The sequence below is a fragment of the Aegilops tauschii genome, chromosome 5 (genome assembly GCF_002575655.3).
Source record: "Aegilops tauschii subsp. strangulata cultivar AL8/78 chromosome 5, Aet v6.0, whole genome shotgun sequence".
In the NCBI taxonomy this organism is placed as follows: domain Eukaryota; kingdom Viridiplantae; phylum Streptophyta; class Magnoliopsida; order Poales; family Poaceae; genus Aegilops; species Aegilops tauschii.
In genome coordinates this window covers 373,665,935-373,690,273 of record NC_053039.3, presented here as the reverse complement: position 1 = coordinate 373,690,273, position 24,339 = coordinate 373,665,935, and the positions used below count along the sequence as shown (strand labels likewise).

At 47.2% G+C, this 24,339-nt stretch overlaps 3 protein-coding genes across 4 annotated transcripts; 1 reads left to right on the top strand and 2 right to left on the bottom strand.

Annotated features, from left to right (window-relative positions):
• Nucleotides 1-1,860: 1,860 nt before the first annotated feature.
• LOC109778460 (uncharacterized) lies at nt 1,861-5,157 on the top strand. Of its 2 annotated transcripts, none has more exons than XM_020337015.4 (6): nt 1,861-2,432; nt 3,127-3,217; nt 3,393-3,544; nt 3,876-3,903; nt 3,998-4,106; nt 4,687-5,157. In XM_020337015.4, the coding sequence occupies exons 1-6, from the start codon at nt 2,160-2,162 to the stop codon at nt 4,766-4,768; spliced, it is 735 nt and encodes a 244-aa protein (XP_020192604.1). In that variant the 5' UTR covers nt 1,861-2,159; the 3' UTR covers nt 4,769-5,157. The 2 variants fall into 2 exon arrangements, with proteins under 2 accessions (XP_020192604.1, XP_020192605.1); XM_020337016.4 differs by having other exon boundaries at nt 4,665-5,157.
• LOC109778459 (glucose-6-phosphate isomerase 1, chloroplastic) lies at nt 5,125-11,594 on the bottom strand. The gene is made up of 14 exons (XM_020337014.4): nt 10,555-11,594; nt 9,860-9,982; nt 9,645-9,743; nt 9,467-9,550; nt 8,270-8,413; nt 8,112-8,177; nt 7,958-8,026; nt 7,767-7,874; nt 7,599-7,651; nt 7,384-7,522; nt 7,134-7,290; nt 6,969-7,047; nt 5,691-5,757; nt 5,125-5,600 (listed from the first exon to the last, which is right to left on the bottom strand). The coding sequence occupies exons 1-14, from the start codon at nt 11,089-11,091 to the stop codon at nt 5,472-5,474; spliced, it is 1,854 nt and encodes a 617-aa protein (XP_020192603.1). The 5' UTR covers nt 11,092-11,594; the 3' UTR covers nt 5,125-5,471.
• A 1,438-nt stretch (nt 11,595-13,032) lies between these two features.
• Nucleotides 13,033-17,318, bottom strand: LOC109778461 (protein CURVATURE THYLAKOID 1D, chloroplastic). Its single transcript, XM_020337017.4, has 5 exons — nt 17,115-17,318; nt 16,816-17,036; nt 14,201-14,305; nt 13,407-13,478; nt 13,033-13,326 (listed from the first exon to the last, which is right to left on the bottom strand). Exons 1-5 carry the CDS (start codon nt 17,194-17,196, stop codon nt 13,255-13,257), a joined length of 552 nt encoding a protein of 183 aa, XP_020192606.1. The 5' UTR covers nt 17,197-17,318; the 3' UTR covers nt 13,033-13,254.
• Between the last annotated feature and the right edge of the window lie 7,021 nt (nt 17,319-24,339).

The following is a 24,339-nucleotide window of genomic DNA, read 5'->3' as shown; positions in this document are numbered from 1 at the left end:
AACAGATGTCAAATTATAAGAACCACGATAGAAAAAGAGAGAGGACACATGTCCACAAACATTTGTAAGAAAACTTCATTGAAACAGATTTCTGCAATCGCCATCGTTGTCACTTGCCATCTTCGAAGACGAAGAAACACCATCACCCTTAAAGGCTTTGTGAGCCAAAGAAAAGGCCTGCCGCCGGCAAGGCCATTGTCGTTGTGGCGCGTCGATTGGGGATCATCTCCGTGCTCCTCGAAACCCAGATCCGTTGCATGTCGTCGAGGCAAAACACATGAATTTCCACCCACAAGCCTCCAACCTTGTTCATGGACCTTCATCTTCCCGCAAACAAAGATGGCACCACACCATAGACACAACAAACACCACCAGATCCATTGCATCAAGGAAACGATGGAATAAGGTTCCCACAGATCCCTCGATTTCACCACCAAGGACGTCATCGAGATGGGGCTGAGATTGGGGCATTTTGTTCCAAACGCCGGCGTCACCACCATCCAAACGACGTTGTGGAACACACTAAACCTAACCCTAACTACACCCAAGCAGAGTCGGGGTTCCCTCACCCATCCGTCGCCGGAACAACGACCAGAGGGAAAGAGAACCCACGGCATCGCCTGCAGAGCACGGGAGGAATTTTCGCCTCCCTAATCGCTTTTTCCTGGAGCGTAGCAGTTACTCCCGGCGAGTGGGCATGGAACCTTCACTCTGTATTGTGGAGTAAAGCAACGCAATTCTACCATACAAGTTGGGAGGGCTGGTTCTTCCTGCTGGCTTGGCCATCTAGGTAAAGTAGACCGATAGTTTAGGTGTTGTTCTAATCGGTATTGGAGTTGTTTTCTTAACACGGTACAGACGTAATCGCTCATACATACACACATACACTTATCCATATAAACACATAAGCACACCCTACTCTCTTTTTTTGCGAAAAGATCATATCTATAATATCTATTATAAAAATTCACCGGAAGTACAAAACATCTCAAACATAATAAAAATTACATCGAGGTTCATGGACCACCGAACGACCATTGCCGCCGCCAGAACGAGTCGCCGTCGCCGCTCACATACCAGAGCTGGCCTGACCTTGTCGATGGCAGCCGAGAAGTCTTCGTGCAAGTGCCCCTAAGGACCAGCGTCTAGGTGCGACAGTCGTCGCCATTGAATCCTTTAATCGATTCGAAGAATATGACACCAAATATCGCCGTTGCGTACGCACAACAAGAAATCCTAAGCTCGCCGCCCTGAGGAGCTGGCAGGAATCTACGCCGAAACTCTGTCTAATCCGTCCCAGCGGACGAACTTGAGGAGGATCGGATCCCGGGAGACTGTCTTAAAGAAGAAGCGCGGCCATCCGTCCAAACGTCGCCCCTGCGGAACTAAAACCTACCTATTTACTAGCCGAAAATGGGGCACCAGAAATCCCCTCCCCGCCACTGGCCGCCGGAGCGGCAGGCAGAGGAGAGGCGAATTCACGGGCTCACCGGCGGAGATCGAGGGAAGGAACGCTTTCCCTAGTCGCCTTGCGGGAGGGGAAAGAAAATCAATCTAAACCCATGTCGTTACGCACACCCTACTCATATGAGCACCTCCGAGAGACCGAGCCGGCACGTCATCTTGAGATTGACGATGTCTTTGTAGTCCACAGGAATGTATCCTTCCACTGAACACACATCGTCGGAAGCCTGTTATAAATTCAGGAAAATTTAAGCACCAATGTCAAGTATGAGATTTAGCTCTCGGAAATATCACTGTTCTCATAACCGTCCAACAACAATTCCCTCGGTATTGAAGTTAAGGGGTGAACGAAGTGATACGTTAAAGATGGAAAAGTGGACTTTTCTCTACAGATGTAGAGTTTGTCTCGACTCTCGAAATTGACACGTGGGATCAAAGCCCTTGTATCTTGCAATTTGCAAGCAACATGAACGGCGAGCGTCCGCAAACGCAAACACGTGTGTAGGGAGGAAGCACCATCGGAGACGAAACCAAAGCAGCAAAAACACCTTCTCCGGTTAATAATCCAATCATCGCACGGAAACACCACGTCTCGTCTCTCCATGTAGCAAAAGCAATTGGTAGCAGAAGAAAGACGCCACGCAAAGCCCAGTCCGGCGTCGCCTCCTCCTCCTCCGGCGATAGGGTTTCTCCCGATGGAGCAGCCCTCCACCTCCTCGCCGGCGGCGCCGCCCCCGCGGCGGCCGCCGACGAAGGTCCGGCTGCGGCGCCAGAGGCTCGAGGTGCTCCTGCAGGAGCTCCGCCGCACGCTCGACGGGCTGGGCGACGCCGATCTCGGCGCCTCGCTCTCCGACGTGGACGCCGGCTCCGAGGCGCCCGGGTACGGGGACAGCGAGGGCGGCGACGACGACGGTGACGGTGACTCGGCGGCTTCGATGGCGAGCGATTCCGACCGCGCCACGGACCAGGTACGGACGCGGCGAGGTTTGGTACTTCCGAGCCTGAAAAATTCAGACCATGAGGCATTAATGAATTGCATTAACTGGCGTGTAACTGTTGAGCAATTGCGGTAATTCGACCAAGTTCTCGTTATTTCAGGTTAGTCGAACGAACTTGGTCGGTTATTGGCCATCTGGATCTGAATTGGGGGTACCTTTGTTTCCGTAACTAGTTAAAAAGTGCTTCCATACTCATATTTGTATGTGGTTCCTCTGCCTGGTGAGTGCTGACTGCGGACTAGTTGTGAACATCTGGAGTCAGATAGTCTACCATGAGAAGATGCCCTTTTATTAGAAGCAGGATCAGATGCAGTGAGGTTATCCAAAGTAAAGATGTTGACATCTGTGATGGTGGAACAGTGGAATGTGATGGTTTAGGCTAAACATCTTCTTAGTATTCATAAACTAGGAATGCAACTGCCGTTAACAGGGGGTGAGGAACAAGGATCAGTATAGCACGTGCAATCATTTTTCTATTTTGCATGTTATTATGCCCACTTTTCCCATTTAGAATGTGTGCCGAACAATCTCATTTCACTTTGATTTTATTTTCTCGAGTGATATGAGGGAGAGCATGGAGAGTTTTTATTATAGTTCATGTTGCTATGAAGCTGTTAGCTGTCCCAACGCTCTGAAGTCTGAACGGCTTGCTTTCACCTTGCAGGTGTTTGATCTCCTTAAATCTAGGTTTGAATCACCAGAATTTCTTCAGGAGTTCCATGAAATTCAAAAGTCTGTATTTCAAAACGGGGCAGGTATGCCTCTACTGAATGCACTTGTTATTACTGCTGGTAGTGCCTGCAATGTATCTAAGTATGGACACCTAAATAACTCATGCAGTGGAATGTTGTGTTTCGCATATCTTTTTATTTTACCTTTCTCGAAATAGAGTTGTGATACTCTAAATTCATTCGATGTTCTTTGCTACAGTTGAATTGGATAAATCATGGGATGTGATAAAGGCGGGAGATGTGTGGGAAGATGATGACGACAATGGATATGTTCTTGTTAAGCCAGAGGATGCAGCTGAAGGGATAGCTTTCTTTGTAGCCACATACTTATCGACACTTACAAAAACCAAGGTAGGAATGCCCTGCTATTTTCACTTCAATGTGATTCTATCATCACCTCAAAACCTTTGTTCCTGTTCCCTTATTATGTGGTTTGATGCAATAAACAATCATTGATTTAACGTCTGTCCACATGATAATCGATATATTTGAGAAAAATTGGTTCATTTCCATGTCATACATATCTCTTTATAAGAGATGCCCCAGTCACCATGTTCCGGACTTGATATACTTGTGCTGCTCTTCTCTATAATATCTCGTGTCGTTTTTTTTACCGAGTCGTTTCTCTTCATGTATGTGAGTTGATCTAACATCTGATCCATGAATATCTCATGTTCTACAGGAATTATCTCCTGATCGACTTCAAAAAGGTTTGCTCTCTCTTTTCTTTGTTCATCAGAATGATTACTTGAATCATTTCAATGAAAGATCTCATGCTGAACTTCATCACCGCTCTTCTGCCAGCCCTTAAGAAGACATTTTCAGCCGAGAAGAGAAAAGGCAAACTTCGGAAGGCATGGGATGGGACAAAAGTCATTTATAACGTAGCTTCATGGGGTGCCACAGCTGTTGGGTAAGTTATTTCGCTAACCTTGGACATGAACTTTCGAGAAATGTTTACCCAACCTGCATGGCTTGTTACTAAGCTTGAGTTCCCCCCGAGGGAAATACTGCAAATTAGTTTTCTGACCAATCCTCAGCGGCTAATTTCATTTCACAAAGCACACGAGCTGGTGATGAGCATAGTCAAATGTACTGCCAGCTATGTCTTCAGAGTTTGTCTCGGTCATCCATTTGGTAATCTCATCCAACCTAGTGGGTTACATATTGCTGCAAGCTTCAAAATGCTCCTGAAGAGGTTATGCTCTATTAGTCTTCACTAGTACTACTAATTAACCCTGGGAGCAGATATGTGATATGTGTTAGCCCCATGATTGATCACTTCCAAGATCTGATGGAGTCAACTAATCATAATTTGGGGCATCGATCGGGGATTGGGACCTGTTCGGACAAGGGGCAGTCACACCCTTAAAAATTGCATCTACAGTAGATAATAAATTACTAACAGCCTTATTTCATTTGTAAGTACTGCATGTATACATAATACATATCCTGTGTAATCTGATTGCAGTGCACATTTTTCATGGTAACAGCATCTACAATAACCAAGCAATTCTAAAGGCAGCAGGCACAGCCATTCAGATGTCCTGGCGTGTGGTGTCCAAGTTCCTGTGAGTGATGGGTGGTGGTGATTGTTGTTACTGGCGTGCTACATTTATTTAGGTAAAGGAGTACCACATTGGTTGGAAAAATGTCTGAGTAGTTGATATACTGCCGATTGAAGAATTGAGGTCTAGAGTTTAGGTCTATTTGGATGCTTGAAGGATTGAGGCTTAGCGTTTATGTTTGTTGATTGAAGGCTCGGAAGCCCATTTAAATAAATTATGTTGTTGCTCGAATGTAAATAGGCCATTGATTTGGCCGCGTGAAGCAACTGAAGCTCAGCATATGTATCCCCAAAATGTAAATATGACATTCATGTCAACAACATTGCATTGGTGCCAGAATAAACTTTGTGAATCACCTGCACCAAATGAATATACCCACTTGTTTGGATATTTTTATTCCCATGCCAGAAAAGGCATATGCTCAAATTGTTTGCAAACAATTGTACTACCAGATGTGTGTCGAATGGAGCTTGACAGAATACAGTGGTGATATTGAAACTCAGTAACATCCTCCATTGTTTTGTAACTGGTGGCACTTAAAACCGAAAATCTGTACCCTAAAGCACAAGGAGCAATCGTGCCATCACAACCAAATAAGAAACTAATGGCACATCTGGAGCACACAAGCCCAGCCACTGGTGTTGTTCCTTTTATTCTGGGAGACCCACCCAATTTTACACAGATCCAAAACGCAAAGATGAAGGGGGTAATCATAGGTCGTCTACATTGCATTCTCCAAGGTAAACCTTGACGCTTCGAGGAGAACCGCAGCTACCTTCCGCTATAAGTGCTCTATCGTTGGCTGCCATGTGCTGAATTATTTTGTATATCATCTCAATCTGATGCAAATAAAACACATAATGCACGAGTTAAGATATCGCAAAATAGAAGTTGGCAAAAAACAAAAGGCATGAGAAAGGTGAAATTACATCTTCAGGGCAATGGCAACGATCTGCGATTTGCTCCAGGGTCAATGGTTCAGCAGGGTCTTTGCAGCTGAAAGAGAACAAGAAACATATATGACCAACAGGAATCTAAGCACCCCCAGAAGGAGCATTTATAGGATTAATCAACGGAAGTCAAAGTGCAGGCATAAGTCAACAATATTTCATGTCTTCAGCAGTTCTGCTAATAACCTGGAATTCTGTGATGTGCTGAAATTGCAAACCATAAGAGATGCTTGTCATAGGGTGAATTGCAAACCATGACTGCGAGTTAAGTCAAATTTAACCGAGTGGGGCACCATTTGGTTGCAGCGTCAATGGTTCAGCAGGGTCAACAAAATCTGTAATAGGACTCCCTTAGGGCCAAAGTGCATCAATGGCTATGATGGCCTTCGGGAAAATGGTCGCAAATGATAAGCAAATTTAGTCCATAAACAGAAAATCTAGCACACCTAAGCTTTAGATGTATCTGGTCTGAGACAGTACAGTACTCTACGAGAGGAATGCAATGGGATGGATGGTAGAGGGCTGCCTGCGCCCAAAAGCGATGATTCACTTGTTCCCTTGTCTATAGGGACCTTGTGGCATACAACCGCCACGACTCTTGCGTTATAGCCGCCTCTTTCTCTCTTACTTTTGACTGTCTTGTGGACGGACGAAAGAAGGGAAGTTACAGAAGGGGGCAGTGAAGGCTCGCAAAGTAGTTCAGTAGCTGGTCCAAGAGGATGATCAGCCACACTAGGACTGAGAAACGGCCCAGACTCCTACGGGAGGCAGCAGTGGGGAATTTTCTGCAATGGGCGAAAGCCTGACGGAGCAATGCTGTGTGGAGGTGGAAGGCCTACGGGTCTGTCAACTTCTTTTCTCGGAGAAGAAACAATGACGGTATCTGAGGAATAAGCATCAGCTAACTCTGTGCCAGCAGCCGTGGTAAGACAGAGGATGCAAGCGTTATCCGGAATGATTGGGCGAATGGGCGAAAAGCGTCTGTAGGTGGATTTTCAAGTCCGCCTGTTCAAGCAGCAGTCTTGCTATCTGGTGGCATGTAACTGTCAATCATAATCCATGAAGAATTTCTGAAATCTAGATTATTCTAAACATTTTCACATTCAGCAGGTAACAGGGCATGCATACTATGTAATCTAAACATTGCCTGGAATACTACGCAAAACAAGTACAGCTTCATCAAAGAACAAAAAATGTAATACTCCCTGTCAAAAAACGTCTTATATTGAGATACAGAGGGAGTAAGAGATTTCATACCTGGCCTCATTCAGAACAGTCAGCACCCTTTTCTGAAGGGCCAATACCTCTCCTGCTGCTTTTTTCCCTGCCTCGACACCTGCATCATACAGCATATATAATGATAAGAATAACAACAATAAGTTATGGATCCTGAGCAATAATAGTGCATCTTGAGTATAGTACCAGGCTGATGATATGCATTGATGTTTACTAAAGAAGCATAAATTCCAACTGCACGTTCATAGAGTGCAACCAGTGCTCCAACAGCTCTGGGAGTTACTTCTTCCACAGTAACGGAGATGGACTCTCGGTCATTAGAATAAAGAGCAGAACGTGTACCCTGCGAGGTATAGGTTCCTCTGTCATTAATCATCGTACTAGTGCACAAATTAACATAATTCTATCTCTTAAAATCTGAACTCTGAAGACAAACCTGCAACATCCCAAACAAGTAGTCACCACATGTGACTCCAGGTTCAAGCTCCCAATCATGACCGGGAGGCCTGTCACGCAAAACCTCGATAAAAGTAACGAAGAAGTTGTGCACCCCTTCTCTTAGCTGTTGAATGTAGCTGCGACCATAGACAGTTCAGTAAAAGTTGCACTTTAACCAAAGCGAGTAATGTAAAAAAATAAGTGTGAACTTACGCATGTTGGTCTGTGCTTCCTTTGTTACCATATACAGTTAGCCCTTGATTAACCTGCCATTAAAAATTTATATGCTTAACAAAGCACACAACTGAGCACAAAATCTGGCAGCTGGTAGTGTAGATACAGAACATCAGGTACTGGGGGTAGAGAAGCAAGGATACATACCCGATTGCCGTCAAGGTCGTATTCTTTCCCAAGAGATTCCATGACCAGTTGTTGTAGATATCTACTCAAAAGTAGCAGACTATCCTTGTAAGGAAGTACAACCATATCCTGGAAAAGGGGTAAAGTCACTAGTAAGCAAAATACTGAAATCAGAAACCTCGACAAAAATTGTAACGAAGGAGGCCACAAACCTTACTGCCTATTCCATCTGTAGCCCAATACCAAGATAACGCAAGTAATGCTGCTGGATTTTCCTTAACCTGGATAAGTGCAAAGCAATATTTGAGACATTCTCCATAGTCATATCATATGACCAAACTAGTCTATACATCAAAAATACCATACCACGGTGTTCCTGGTCTCCTCATCCATTAGTGCTGCACCAACTAGCATTTCCTTGACATCGATACCCTGGTAAGTGCCAAACACCACTCATGTTAATCTGGAATTTCATGGAAGTCTGCTTCTCTGCAATACGGGAAAGTGGAAGACAAGGCACTGACCTGTAATGCAGCTGGAAGTAACCCCACCGCTGACAATTCTGATGTTCTACCACCAACCCAGTCAAACATAGGAAATCGATCTAACCATCCCTCTATTCTGGCAGTGTTATCTAATAGAGAATTTTCTTGAGTGATTGCAACACCCTGCAAAACAGATGTGTCATCAAATATTAGTTGTATAACAATAAGGCTGTGGGCAATCTGTTTCCGTCTTAAAAAATTGTATGATTGTCTTATGCACTGGCGTTCTTTGTGACAAGAGAGTGCCACAAAAGCTAAAAGGCAGGTGCTATAGGACGGCGATTCGACCCGCGATGTTGTATGACGCTGAGTGTTGGCCAACTAAAAGGCGACATGTTCAACAGTTAGGTGTAGCGGAGATGCGCATGTTGAGTTGGATATGTGGCCGCACAAGAAACGATTGGGTCCAGAATGATGATAAACATGAGAGAGTTGGGGTAGCACCAATTGAAGAGAAGCTTGTCCAACATCGTCTGAGATGGTTTGGGCATATACAGCGCAGGCCTCCGGAAGCTCCAGTGCATAACGGATCGTTAAAGTGTGCTGATAATGTCAAAGAGAGGTCGTGGTAGACCAAACTTGACATGGGAGGAGTCCGTAACGAGAGATCTGAAGGAATGGAATATCACCAAAGAACTAGCCATGGACAGGGGTGCGTGGAAGTTAGCTATCCACGTGCCAGAACCATGATTTGGTTTCGAGATCTTATGGGTTTCAGCTCTAACCTACCCCAACTTGTTTGGGACTAAAGGCTTAGTTGTTGTTGTTGTGTCTTATGCACAGTTTTCACACTGGTTTAGAAAAGTCAATTGTATTATCAACATGAATGCTTACTTATTGAGCATTGACAATGACCACAAAATTATGTATTGATGCATCGAATCCATAGAGAATCGAGTTATACGACACAACTAAAATACTACAAACGTGGTAAGAACTGGATCCAGGGCAGTTCATACAGATTCTCTCCTTGTCACTAGTCTGTACATGAAACATGAGACAAATCATTTCAGTATACGTCACAACCCTGATAGGATGGCATCAGCATCTATAATAAATTAACAGTCCAGAGTAATATTCACTGGTTGCAGTTAAAGATTAGCCCAACGTACAGCATTTGCCATTTCAATATATGAATTAACATGCAAAAGGGGAAAAAAGAACTGAGGTCAAAACCTGTTTTGAAAAATCCAGTCCAGCATCTCTGAAGGCTTTTTGTACTTCTAGTAGACCATTCCGGGTTTCAGGTGTACCACCACTCTGTACGTATAAACAAGCATGTGATGCGAACAAGTATCTAATAGCAATTGGGAAAGAGGGGCATAATAAGGAAATGTAGGAACTATATACGTACCTTAGAGATTACAATTACAAGAGTAGATTTAAGTTCCTCCCCTAGTTGAGCAATTTGATGATCAATTCCAGCAGGGTCGGTGTTGTCAATAAATCGTATCTGATATCAAGCAGAAAAAAAGGTAATGCTTATAGTGCTTGAAACACACCTAAATACACAGAATGGAAAAAAGCAATCAAGGTACATTGCGCAGATTAAAGGACTCGGGACAATACCTTCAATGGGGGGTTATCAGGCGCAAGTGCCTCGGAAACAAATTGAGGCCCCAAAGATGACCCTCCAATTCCTATAGAGAGTATTTGAGTAAAACGACCAACCTGAGACGACGGAGGTTTAATCTGCATTTTTATAGCAAAACTGGCTTGTAAGAGCTTGTAGTGAACTAATGATTAAAAGTGAAGGTACGAAAAGCCTGAATAAGCTTAACATAATCGGCACCCATCTCTTGTATGATGCACATTCCCTAAAATACAAGCAAGCCAATCTCCAAACTGTGAGTGTGCTTGCATTATGTGTATTACAATGACAGAGCATGCTTATTACACACAAACATACTCAAGACTTCCTCATGGGTGGCATATCACAGCAATAGAATTGTACAGCAAAAACCTGTATGGTCAACTTCTTCTGATAATTTCGTCACGAATGCTTCCAGGGGCCTTGCTAGACAACTAAAGCTAGCTACCACTGGCACTCTTTCTCTGACTGACTATAAGCAGTTGCATTGCCTCAACCCACCCCTAAAATTAAGCTTTAATATCATGGCAGAGATATAAATACACAAGAGTGATAGTACCATTGCATCACAAACTCGCATACTCCTTTATCAACCCTATACTCCTCAGACCTCAGGAGTAGCAACAATTCAATTCAACTGTATGAAAAATAAAATGCAGTGAAATGCGCTGACCTTGCCAGAGACGATGTCCTGGGAGAAGGCGAGGATGTGGTCGACGGTCTTCTCGATCTTGGTGCGGAGGAAGGAGTTGGGGGCGAGGCCGGGGTCGCGGAGCCAGTAGTGGCCGACCATGCGGCCCTCGTCGGGGTTGGCGATGGCGCCCTTCTCGAGCTCCCCCATGGCGACGAAGGCCCGCTGCATGAGCGGCTCCATCCTTTGGAGGAAGTCGTCGGTGAAGCCCATCCGGCTGACGTCGACGAAGAGGCCCAGCTGCTTGTGCTGGTAGAGCCACTCGACGTAGCGGTCCCAGAGCTTGATCGGGTCCTTCTCGACCGCGCCGCCGCCCTGGGCCGGCGCCCTGGACGCGAGCGGCGGGGCCGGGGCGTGGGAGTGGGAGGAGCCGGAGGAGGAGGAGCGGGAGAGGTCCGCGATGGAATGGGGCGCGCGGAGGCGGAGGTGGGAGGGGCGCATGAGCAGCTGCCTCCGGAGCCGCAGCCGGCACGCGGAGGAGGAGGAGGGCGGCGCCGCCGCGCCGGAGATGGACGCCATCTCCGCCGGTGGTCGCGGTGGTCTGGTTCTCGCGGCGGCTCGCTGGTCACGGGCGGCGCATCCAACTCCGAGGAGGGAGAGGGTGGGGGAGGGTTTAGTTTTGGGGAGGAGTCCACGAGGAGTTGTTGGCGTCGCTGGGCTTGGCTTTATCTGGGGGAAGACGAAGGCACCTACCACGTCACCGCGGCCGGGCGGACGCAGCCATGGCCCACAGGTCAGCGTCGGAGCGGGTGGACGCGGCCGTCTCTCCCCGCGCTCGCGGCGGCACGTGTGAGAGAAAGGTGCGGCGGTGTGGCCTCGCCGGCCGGGGGCGGAAAGATCTGAACGGACGGCGAGGGGCCGATGGTGGGTGGGGACGACGAGGATCTTTCCGTGAGGGGACAAAAACCGCGACAGAAGTGTTGCGGGTGATATTTGCGTGCGTGTTCGCGTCCGCGTGCTGGAAACGGGAATGCGATGCGTGTTTTCTTCTCTGATGATGAAATTGGGCCGTGCAGCCTTGCGCTGTGCATTTCTGGAAGGAAATCGGTTGCTTTCTGCCACGGAAGGCGACGTTCTCTAGGGGGCTGACGGAGAGAGCGAAATTTTTTTTTTTTTTGAGAGAGAGCGATTCTTTGTTCCGGCGATGGGGAAAGCAATTGCGATTCACTTTCGCTGCGTGTGGTTTTGCATCTCTGTTGTTGAAGACCTTGAGACTGAAAGGCCGTCGTAGACCTCTAGTTTGGTTCTGTGATGGGTCTCGTGGTTCTCATGGCATGCGTTGCACGCACCTGCGGCGGTGTGCTTTCCATCCTTCATCCAAACCTTGCTGCCATCGGGTGTGCGTTTTTCTTTTTTTTTTGGATAGTAGTCAGCTAACACAAAACACACGATACAAATCCAGGTCGCTCTTGCAGCCAGTAGGATGTCCCCGCCAGTGCCAAGCCTATTTTGCTGGTAGGTCTATCTATCTTGAAATCTCATCTATCTTCACGGTTATGATCTCGAGAAGTCCCATGGGCCTTTTCATCTTGTTGATTGATTGAACAGATGACCATTCCTTCCTCTATCTTGACCGGTAGTAGGAGTAGAATGCACTGAATTCATAACGTTGGCCCAGTTATTGTCGTCGGTAGGCTCATTTCTCATCTTTGTTGTTGTCCGTACAATCTTCTGTCAATAGATTAATCAGGACGACCCTCCTCCGCCTTGCTGCCTGGTCGCTTCTGTAATAGCCGCCTCGCCTCGCCCCCACAGCCACAGGGCAAAAACCCCAGCCGATTCCTGCCTCATGCTCAGCGCTAACGGCCATTTAGGAAAGCGATTGCCCCCTTCCGACTATGATAGACTACTAGAGAGAGAGGCCAACTAAGCGCCTTTTAGGAAAGCGATTGCCTCCTTTGCGCTGTGATGGGTCAAAACGCTTCAGTGTTCAAAACGATCGTCAGTTTTGACACTGAGCTGCCCAGTTGACCTTACCTTTCTTCTCATGCCTCGTTCGATCGAGGTAATCGTTACGAATGCACGCCGTGGCTAAACCCAGGAAATCAAAAAATGTCTTCGACAGCGAGAGCAAGAGAAAGGAACTGTTTTCCAGAAACTGAGCATTCCTACCTTTTTTGTATGCGGAACGAAAACGGCATGATTTGTTGCCGAGGGGGCGGCGATTCTCATTGCAGCGGCGACCAACAGCCTGGCTGGCCGAGGGACAAAATAACAAACACCAACCAAAGTAGGGCACGGAAACAGAGTGACAATCAAGTTTAAAACTCTCTGATTGCACGGGAACCCTACGACAGAGACCGCGTTCGCAGCCACCTGACCTGAACCTGACGCGGCTGCACCCAACGACGGATGGCTTGAATAATTAGCCGCCCCAGCAGGCCCCATGCAATGCATAGAGCTCCGCAAGACGGCATTTGCCCCTACACTTTATTCCGACCGAGTGGCAGAAAGGCGCGATAGTCAAATGACAGGATTCGGTATAACCAATCCAGAAGCAACCACAATCTGAAGGAAGGCCTGAAATGAAGTACTAGTGTACTAATTATTCAGAACACTATTTTGTGTCGGAAAAGGGGAAGCAGGCACGGGTACCAGGTTATCTCTCCTCAAACACCGTCGGTGTTTCAGTGCGACCTCTTTTTCACTAGGGCTACAACAGACCGCTGGAAAATTGATCAGTCAGTCGTCACGAGACCCGAGCACCTGCCTCTTGATGGAGCCGATTCTCGTGATCAGCTCGTCCCTGTTTTCCTGCATCATCAGAGGTGTACAAACATCAGCCCGGTATTGGTATTTATCGATTCAAAATTGAAATTGGGCACGCTGATCACCTTAAATATCAGATATCGCGAGGTGAACCAAACCGTGAAGCCGAGGCCAACCACTTCCATCACCTGAGGAACCTGCCCATGTACAGTCATATTGTGAGATTCACAAATTTCCATACGCGTTTCGTACAGTGTTTTAGAACTTATTTAAAAGAAGGGATGTTTCTAGAGCTGGTACAATTGTTCAGTGTGACCAGGTAACTGTTTCATTAAGATCTAAACCAGATTCTATCCATTGGTGGAATCAGCAAGTTTGCACTACTCACCATTTCCAGCAAATAAACTACTCCCTCCTTCCCGAAAATGCAAGTCCTATTTGTTTTGTCCTAAATCAAACTCTCTTAAGTTTGACGAAGTTTATATTTAAAAAAATCCACGTCTACAATACCAATAGATACAGCATGAAATGTATATCCATAGTGTATTTATTTGGTATCACAGATATCGATATTTATTCTTATAAGCTTGGGCAAACTAAAAAAGGTCTTAGGACCAAAAGAATAAGACATATATTTTGCGATTCAGGGAGTATGCTCCCTTTTTAGCTATATGCTTTCTCCAAAACAAACTTTTGATTGATAATTCTTGCCTTTTTGCCATATCATGCTATTTCAAGTGTGATAAGCAAATCATAGAAGTCTAATTTTCATTTTTCCTATTCCAATCGATATCTACAAATAAATGGCAACAAGTCCAAAGCTAGCCAGTTTTCAAACCAGATACATATTATGATACAAATAAATGGCGGCATTGGGATCAGGACGGGACAAGAGTGTGAGAAATAGAAAGAAACGTACCACAGGGACTGATTCAAGTGCAGAAACCACTATTGATGATATCCAAATAGCAACAATGGCGGAGGACCCATAGACTAGAGCAGTATATGAACTGTCAGAATCCAACTACATAAGACAGTTACACATAGTTAGTCCATTAAAACTGCATTACCGCAACCAGTGCACAGAATAGCACAAAACAGCATTTTTCACAGCAAGAGCAGCCCTGAAAGAAATTTAATGGCATTTAAGAACAAAAGAGTTCCAAAATATTATATCGTCCCTAGTGAATGTAAAATATTCACTCAATCATATCAAAACTACGGCTGTATGAACTGAAAAGACTAGTAGATTTTCATTATGAAGATCCAGAAAGTAGCTTAATGTAATTATAACGGCAAAACAGTGTGACCAAATTACCAGAGATTCTGAATCCAACATATGAATTGCTGCTGTTACTCATTGTCTTTTGAAAACAAACCTTCAACTTAGTGTATCATAAAGTGTTTACCTTTAGAAATATATGCATTTCAACAGATAGTTTTTCTTTGCTTAGACGCATATGTGCCTCTATGAAAAAAAATAAAAGCACAGAGAAATCAGTTCTAACATCAGCAAAACTACTTTATTAGGATAGACTTTAGCAGTGGATGCAAAGGCAACTGTTTTTTTTTCTTTGTTCACAAAACACCCACGATTTGAATCTGGATTCTGAATTTGGAGGACAGTTATTGGTGTCTCTGCAAGTGTATGTAGGTTTGTGATGATCCCAGATGTAAGGAGCAAGAGGAGAAGGTGAACAGACTGTCATCACACATTTGCATCTCTTTAGGAGTAAAGAGAACACAATCACTCTCTAAGCATTCACTTTAGGAGATAGTATAACTAACTAAGAGCATCTCCAATAGATGATGTAAATTTGGAGATGTAAAAGTGGGCGTTGTATAATATACGTCACCAAAAAGTGCTTTTTACATCTCCAAAAAAGAACCAACTCCAACAGATGTCGTATATTTGGTGATGTAAACCTCCTACTCCAACAGATGATGTATATTTGGTGATGTAAACCTCCTACTCCAACAAATAATTTTGTCGAACACGTTGCATGCGAGGTGGAAGAAACCGGCTGGCGGCGGGTTGGAGCATTGATGGGCAGCACAAAGCCCGTCTGGGGTGGGCGGCGGGTGCTTCAACAGCCTCTGGACGGCCGGACGGCTGCCGGAGGACTCCGCTCGCGGCGACACAACGGTGGCGGCAACAACCGAGAAACGCCGGCTCGGCGGGTTGCGGTGGTCGCGCTGCCCTACTAGCCTCGGCAGCGGGCAGCAGCTACCAGGGAAGGCGGCCGTGAGCTGCTACGGCCATTACGGCCGCCGAAGCTCCGGCGAACCTCCTAATCGGCCGTGCGGTCAATGGCGGGGCGGACTCAAATCGGCGGGTCGGCGGCGGCTAGGGCGGCACGGCTTGCGGCGGGGATGTGCTGCGGGGTCGCGGCGGGGTCAGGGATGGACGGACGGGCGGCGGCGGGGGCATTTCCGGGCACAAATCACCGGCGGCAAAAGCAGGTGGTCGTCGGCGGGGCGGACTCAAATCGGTGGGTCGTCAGCGGCTAGGGTGGCGCGGCTGGCGGCTGTGATAGGCAGTGGGGTTGCGGCAGGGTCGAGGATGGACGGACGGGCGGCGGCGGCGCCGCCAGCGTTTCCAGGCAGAACGCCGGCGGCGGAGCCGGGCGGGTGGCAGGCGGGCGGGCGGAAGGGAAATGAAGGCAGTTTGCATCTCCAAGTGTTGTATTTTACATCACTTGGAAGAGGTGATGTAAATTATTTTTTTTGCATCTACATCATCTGTTGGATGGGGTTTTTGGGCCTCGGAGATGTATAAGTTAGTTATTTTTGCATTTACATCATCTATTGGAGATGCTCTAAGGAACCTCTTAGTACACATGTGACTGAAATTTCGTTAACTGCTTTCTCTCCATTGACCCCAACTCTAAATGTCCCCCTCTCCCGTAGTCGCCGCTGTCACCGCCACTGTCCATCCCTTCTCGTCAACCCGCTTTCCGACACCACCCCGTCGCATGAGGCAAGCGCGCGACCCCCACTGGCCTTCCCACTAAGCACAGAGAGCATGAGTGCATCTCGGGTGCTGGTGAACCCCAAACTCCACTCAGAAGGCCTCTCCAGCAAGGCCACCAGAGTCAGCTCTGCCTCACAACTCTAACAACCTCTTCAGCAAGGCCACCCATTCTCTCCACGGCCTCCATATCAGCTCCATCTCGCAGCTCGGGCAAGTACTTGCACCACCAGACGGGACGAAGAATCGCACAGATCGCTGTGCAAATCAAGGGCTGAAAATTACCTGAAATTTGGGTAATTCCAGGCAACTGTGCTCTACCAAATCTGTTTAAACTACCGTAACTCGATATCAAACTCCAGCAGAGTCATCACCATAACCCAAAGCTGGCAATGGCAACTTGCTTGTTTTCTGAACGTGGGACAAATCATGTGCATCCTGGAACTCATCTGAATACCGAAGCAATTATCCCCATATGCTAAACAAACACACTGAAACCTTGAGCAAGACAGACTCCTTGAATTCAAATCGGTAAAAATACCAAGGCGGGTGGACGCGCTCACCTCGACGCCGAGCTGGTTGAGAACGCTCCACGGAGCCAGCTCGCCCTGCGCCTGCCCGTCTTCCTCCCCATTGCTCGCCTCCCGGCCGAAACCATCCAGCCCCTCCCGCTTCGCCGGCGGCGGCGCCGGCCACTCGGGCTTCTCGGAGACCAGAGGTCTGAACCCGTCCGAGTCCTTGGTCGCACGCACGGCCAGCAGCGAGGCTCCGGCGCGGCCAAAACCTTGAGCAGGGCTAGGGTTTTAGCTCTCGTACTTGCATTTTCACTGGATCCGAAAGTGAGAGGCGGAAGCTGGCGCACCTTGCTGTGGCAGGGAGCTCGGCGCGGGGCGGGGAGGGAGGCGCACGAGCGCGGCGCCGGCGTGCGAAGCGGAAGGAGCCATCGGAGATTTTTCCTTTTCCAAGCTTGTATCTGTGCTCGAGCGAGACTGGGGGTGGCGAGGTTTCCGGAGGAGCTCAGAACAACACTGCCTGTCTGTGTACTGGCTGTCGCGCACCGAGCGGAGGGTGGCGCGGGCTGGCGGCCCTGCGTGGGCCGTTTGGGGGTTGGGCTGGTTGAGAGGGGCCGCGCGGTAAAGAACAACCTTTGGGCTTGTTCTCTGCTGTGATGGAGAGCAAAGTGCGGAGAAAAATGACGGGCATTGTGCTGTGACATGGACGACGCGCCCTCCTGATAGAAAGGCTTTCTCTTCTAAAAAAAAAAAGATAGAAAGGCTTTCTCGAGTCCAGGGCGGCTTTGGTTGTGAAGAAACTCTAAAGTTTTTTTTTTGCGGGTAAAGCAACTCTAAAGTTGTACACGCTCTAGCAATATCAGCAATATCAGGAGCCTCCCGGTTCATCTCTCTCTTCTCATGCTAAAAATTGATAGCTTCGAAATCTTCAAACTTCTTCTTTATGTCTTGAATAATAGTTGAGCTGGTTCCCAAATATGGGCTCTTCGGGTGCTTTACAGTTGCTTCACAATCGGTCGCCACAGGTATCCTTCTGGTGTAAAGATCATATGACAGTGCAAGACCTTCGTTGAAAGCCATAGCTTCCAAAATCCCCGGCTCAACTTGGCCCTGAACATTCACTGCTGAAGCTCCCAATAGTTGACCCTGATCGTCTCGACGGAAGATACATGGATGGACCTTTTATGCCAAGGACATCGTGATTAGATCATGTGTGCCCCTATCACTTGTCGGGCATCAATGTGTCAATGTTGGGTTTTGGCATGACACGAGCAACTATTGTGAAATTATGGCCATGGGAACCACCAGGAGGCGAATTGATCGAATAGCATCTTAGATGCGACCGAGTTCAAGCCAACACATGACGTGGTTGTCGGTGTCAAAACCGGCCGATCTCGGGTAGGGGGTCCCGAACTGTGCGTCTGAAGATCCAAGGTAACAGGAGACAAGGGACACGATGTTTACCCAGGTTCGGGCCCTCTTAATGGAGGTAATACCCTGCTTCCTGCTTGATTGACTTTGATGAGTATAGGAGTTACAAGAGTTGATCTACCTCGAGATCGTAATGGCTAAACCCTAGCTGTCTAGCCTATGTAAATTCGGATAGCCTCTACGGACTAAACCCTCTGGTTTATATAGACACCGGAGGGGCCTAGGGTTGTACAGGGTCGGTTTACAGAGAAAGGAAACTACACATCCGGACGTCAAGCTTGCCATCCACGCAAAGGAGAGTCCCATCCGGACACGGGGGAAAGCCTTCTATCTTGTATCTTCATGGCCCATCAGTCCGGCCCATGCTACACAGCCCGGACACTCGAGGACCCCATAATCCAGGACTCCCTCAGTAGCCCCCGAACTTGCCTTCAATGATGACGCAGTATTCGGCTCATGTCTTCGGCTTTGCAAGGCGGGTTCTTCATTATAATCCGGACCAATGACAATCCGGTGATAACCTCGATGTCTTTTACGATTCCCCCTGTTGATGCTTTGATTTTCGCGCGCCGGGCAAATATGAACGGTCTATACTCTTTTTTGCAAATAAGCTCCTCATTATGCTTGGATGGCACCTATATAAGGAGAAGTAGATCTCCAAATATCATCTCACATCACGCAGAAGGAAAACCACCAAGTTCAGCCACGAGCAAAGCCTTCCATCATGGCCAGTGCCCCAGGCTCCTCTTCGCGCCCCCATGGACCTCAAGAGGGTGATTGGCAGAGTTGCTCTGTGCCTCATCTTCAATTGAGCCGACTCCAAACGTAGGGTTACCTCCCCCTCGTGGATCTAGAGTCATTTCGAGCGGGCTTGTATTCAATCGGCAACGATGCGATGGCTGAGAACTTCCCCAACCCCAATAAGGAGGAGAGAGTGTGCTTCGTCCCATTTCTATTGCGGGGCCTGGTGTCGGTGTCAAAACCGGCGGATCTTGGGTAGGGGGTCCCGAATTGTGCGTCTAGGGTCGATGGTAACAGGAGACGGGGGACACGATGTTTACCCAGGTTCGGGCCCTCTTGATGGAGGTAATACCCTACTTCCTACTTGATTGATCTTGATGAATATGAGGATTACAAGAGTTGATCTACCACGAGATCGTAATGGCTAAACCTTCGATGTCTAGCATGTATGATTGTGATTATCCTTGCCTCTACGGACTAAACCCTCCGGATTATATAGACACCGGAGGGGCCTAGGGTTGTACAGAGTCGGTTTACAAAGGAAGGAATCTACATATCCGAACGCCAAGCTTGCCATCCACGCAAAGGAGAGTCCCATCCAGACACAGGAGGAAGTCTTTTGTCTTGTATCTTCATAGCCCATTAGTCCGGCCCATGTTACATAGTCCGGACGCCCGAGGACCCCTTAATCCAGGTGTTGGGGAACGCAGTAATTTCAAAATTTTCCTACGCACACGCAAGAACATGGTGATGCATAGCAACGAGAGGGGAGAGTGTAGTCCACGTACCCTCGTAGACCGTAAGCGGAAGCGTTATGACAACGCGGTTGATGAAGTCATACGTCTTCACGATCCGACCGATCCTAGTACCGAAAGTACGGCACCTCCGCAATCTGCACACGTTCAGCTCGGTGACGTCCCACGAACTCTCGATCTAGCTGAGTGTCGAGGGAGAGCTTCGTCAGCACGACGGCGTGATGACGATGATGATGAAGCTACCGACGCAGGGCTTCGCCTAAGCACTATGACGATATGACCGAGGTGGATTATGGTGGAGGGGGGCACCGCACACGGCTGGAAACAATCAAGATTCGTCAGAGTCCTCCTCCTAGTAGGAGTAGGACTCCCCTTTCCTACTCCTACTAGGAGGGGGAAAGGAAGGAGAGGGAGAAGGAAACGGGGGCGCCCCCCCTTCCCTAGTCCAATTCGGACTAGAGGGGGAGGGGCGTGCGGCCTGCCCTGGCCAGCCCTCACTCTCTCCACTAAGGCTCATGTGGCCCATTAGTTCTCCCGGGAGGGTTCCGGTAACCCTCCGGCACTCCGGTTTTCTCTGAAATCACCCGGAACACTTCTGGTGTCCGAATATAGCCGTCCAATATATCAATCTTTATGTCTCAACCATTTTGAGACTCCTCGTCACGTCCGTGATCACATCCGGGACTCTAAACTACCTTCGGTACATCAAAACACATAAACTGATAATACCGATCGTCACCGAACATTAAGCGTGCGGACCCTACGGGTTCGAGAACTATGTAGACATGACCTAGACTCATCTCCGGTCAATAACCAATAGCGGAACCTGGATGCTCATATTGGTTCCTACATATTCTACGTAGATCTTTATCGGTCAAACCGCATAACAACATACGTTGTTCCCTTTGTCATCGGTATGTTACTTGCCCGAGATTCGATCGTCGGTATCTCAATACCTAGTTCAATCTCACTACCGGCAAGTCTCTTTACTCGTTTCGTAATGCACCATCCTACAACTAACTCATTAGTCACATTGCTTGCAAGGCTTATAGTGATGTGCATTCCGAGAGGGCCTAGAGATACCTCTCCGATAATCGGAGTGACAAATCCTAATCTCGATCTATGCCAACTCAACAAGTACCATCGGAGACACCTGTAGAGCACCTTTATAATCACCCAGTTACGTTATGACGTTTGGTAGCACACAAAGTGTTCCTCCGGTATTCGGGAGTTGCATAATCTCATAGTCATAGGAACATGTATAAGTCATGAAGAAAGCAATAGCAATATACTAAACGATCAAGTGCTAAGCTAACGGAATGGGTCAAGTCAATCACATCATTCTTTAATGATGTGATCCCGTTAATCAAATGACAACTCATGTCTATGGCTAGGAAACTTAACCATCTTTGATTCAACGAGCTAGTAGAGGCATACTAGTGACACTCTGTTTTGTCTATGTATTCACACATGTACTAAGTTTCCGGTTAATACAATTCTAGCATGAATAATAAACATTTATCATGAAATAAGGAAATAAATAATAACTTTATTATTGTCTCTAGGGCATATTTCCTTCAGTCTCCCACTTGCACTAGAGTCAATAATCTAGTTCACATCGCCATGTGATTTAACATCAATAGTTCACATCACCATGTGATTAACACCCATAGTTCACATCACTATGTGACCAACACCCAAAGGGTTTACTAGAGTGAGTAATCTAGTTCACATCGCCATGTGATTAAAACCCAAAGAGTACTAAGGTGTGATCATGTTTTGCTTGTGAGAGAAGTTTAGGCAATGGGCCTGCCACATTCAGATCCGTATGTATTTTGCAAATTTCTATGTGTACAATGCTCTGCACGGAGCTACTCTAGCTAATTGCTCCCACTTTCAATATGTATCCGGATTGTGACTTAGAGTCATCCAGATCGGTGTCAAAGCTTGCATCGACGTAACTCTTTATGACGAACTCTTTATCACCTCCATAACCGAGAAATATTTCCTTAGTCCTCTAAGGATAATTTTTTACCGCTGTCCAGTGATCTACTCCTAGCTAGATCACTATTGTACTCCCTTGCCAAACTCAGGGCAGGGTATACAATAGGTCTAGTACACAACATGGCATACTTTATAGAACCTATGGCTGAGGCATAGGGAATGACTTGCATTCTCTCTCTATCTTCTGCCGTGGTCAGGCTTTGAGTCTTACTCAACTTCACACCTTGCAACACAGGCAAGAACTCCTTCTTTGACTATTCTATTTTGAACTTACTTCAAAAACTTGTCAAGGTACGTACTCATTGAAAAAACTTATCAAGCGTCTTGATCTATCTCTATAGATCTTGATGCTCAATATGTAAGCAGCTTCACCGAGGTCTTTCTTTGAGAAACTCTTTTCAAACACTCCTTTATGCTTTCCAAAAAATTCTACATCATTTCCGGTCAACAATATGTCATTCACATATACTTATCAGAAAAGCTGTAGTGCTCCCACTCACTTTCTTGTAAATACAGGCTTCACCGCAAGTCTGTATAAAACTATATGCTTTGATCATACTATCAAAGCGTACATTCCAACTCCGAGATGCTTGCACCAATCCATAGATGGATTGCTGGATCTTGCACATTTTGTTAGCACCTTTAGGATTGACAAAACCTTTTGGTTGCATCATATACAACTCTTCTTTAATAAATCCATTAAGGAATGCAGTTTTGTTATCCATTTGCCATATTTTCGGCAATTGCTAACATGATTCGGACAGACTTAAGAATCGATACGAATGAGAAAATTTCATTGTAGTCAACATCTTGAACTTGTCGAAAACCTTTTGCGACAATTCGATCTTTGTAGATAGTAACACTAGCATCAGTGTTCGTCTTCCTCTTGAAAATTCATTTATTCTCAATGGCTTGCCGATCATCGGGCAAGTCCACCAAAGTCCATACTTTGTTCTCATACATGGATCCCATCTCAGATTTTATGGCCTCAAGCTATTTTGCGGAATCTAGGCTCATCATCGCTTCCTCATAGTTCGTAGGTTCGTCATGGTCAAGTAACATGACCTCCAGAACAGGATTACCGTACCACTCTGGTGCGGACCTTACTCTGGTTGAACTACGAGGTTCGGTAGTAACTTGATCTGAAGTTTCATGATCATCATCATTAGCTTCCTCACTAATTGGTGTAGGAATCACTGGAACTGATTTCTATGATGAACTTGTTGGAAATATGCCCTAGAGGCAATAATAAATGGTTATTATTATATTTCTTTGTTCATGATAATTGTCTATTGTTCATGCTATAACTGTGTTATCCGGAAATCATAATACATGTGTGAATACATAGACCACAACGTGTCCCTAGTAAGCCTCTAGTTGACTAGCTCGTTGATCAACAGATAGTCATGGTTTCCTGACTATGGACATTGGATGTCATTGATAACGAGATCACATCATTAGGAGAATGATGTGATGGACAAGACCCAATCCTAAGCATAGCATAAAAGATCGTGTAGTTCGTTTGCTAGAGCTTTTCCAATGTCAAGTATCATTTCCTTAGACCATGAGATCGTGCAACTACCGGATACCGTAGGAGTGCTTTGGGTGTACCAAACGTCACAACGTAACTGGGTGACTATAAAGGTACACTACGGGTATCTCTGAAAGTGTCTGTTGGGTTGACACGGATCGAGACTGGGATTTGTCACTCCGTATGACGGAGAGGTATCTCTGGGCCCACTCGGTAATGCATCATCATAATGAGCTCAATGTGACTAAGGAGTTAGCCACGGGATCATGCATTACGGTACGAGTAAAGTGACTTGCCGGTAACGAGATTGAACAAGGTATTGGGATACCGACGATCGAATCTCGGGCAAGTAACGTACCGATTGACAAAGGGAATTGTATACGGGATTGATTGAATCCTTGACATCGTGGTTCATCCGATGAGATCATCGTGGAACATGTGGGAGCCAACATGGGTATCTAGATCCCGCTGTTGGTTATTGACCGGAGAGGCGTCTCGGTCATGTCTGCATGTCTCCCGAACCCGTAGGGTCTACACACTTAAGGTTCGGTGACGCTAGGGTTGTAGAGATATTAGTATGCGGAAACCCGAAAGTTGTTCGGAGTCCTGGATGAGATCCCGGACGTCACGAGGAGTTCTGGAATGGTCCGGAGGTGAAGAATTATATATAGGAAGTCCAGTTTCGGCCACCGGGAAAGTTTCGGGGGTTATCGGTATTGTACCGGGACCACCGAAAGGGTCCCGGGGGTCCACCGGGTGGGGCCACCTATCCCGGAGGGCCCCGTGGGCTGAAGTGGGAAGGGAACCAGCCCTTAGTGGGCTGGGGCGCCCCCCTTGGGCCTCCCCCTACGCCTAGGGTTGGAAACCCTGGGGGTGGGGGGCGCCCCACTTGGCTTGGGGGGGAAGCCACCCCCCTCCCCCTTGGCCGCCGCCCCCCTTCCCCCTTGGCCGCCGCCCCCCTTGGAGATCTGATCTCCTAGGGCCGGCGCCCCCCTAGGGGGCCTATATATAGTGGGGGGAGGGAGGGCAGCAGCACCACAGCCCCTGGCGCCTCCCTCTCCCCCTGCAACACCTCTCCGTCCCGCTTGTGCTTGGCGAAGCCCTGCCGGGATC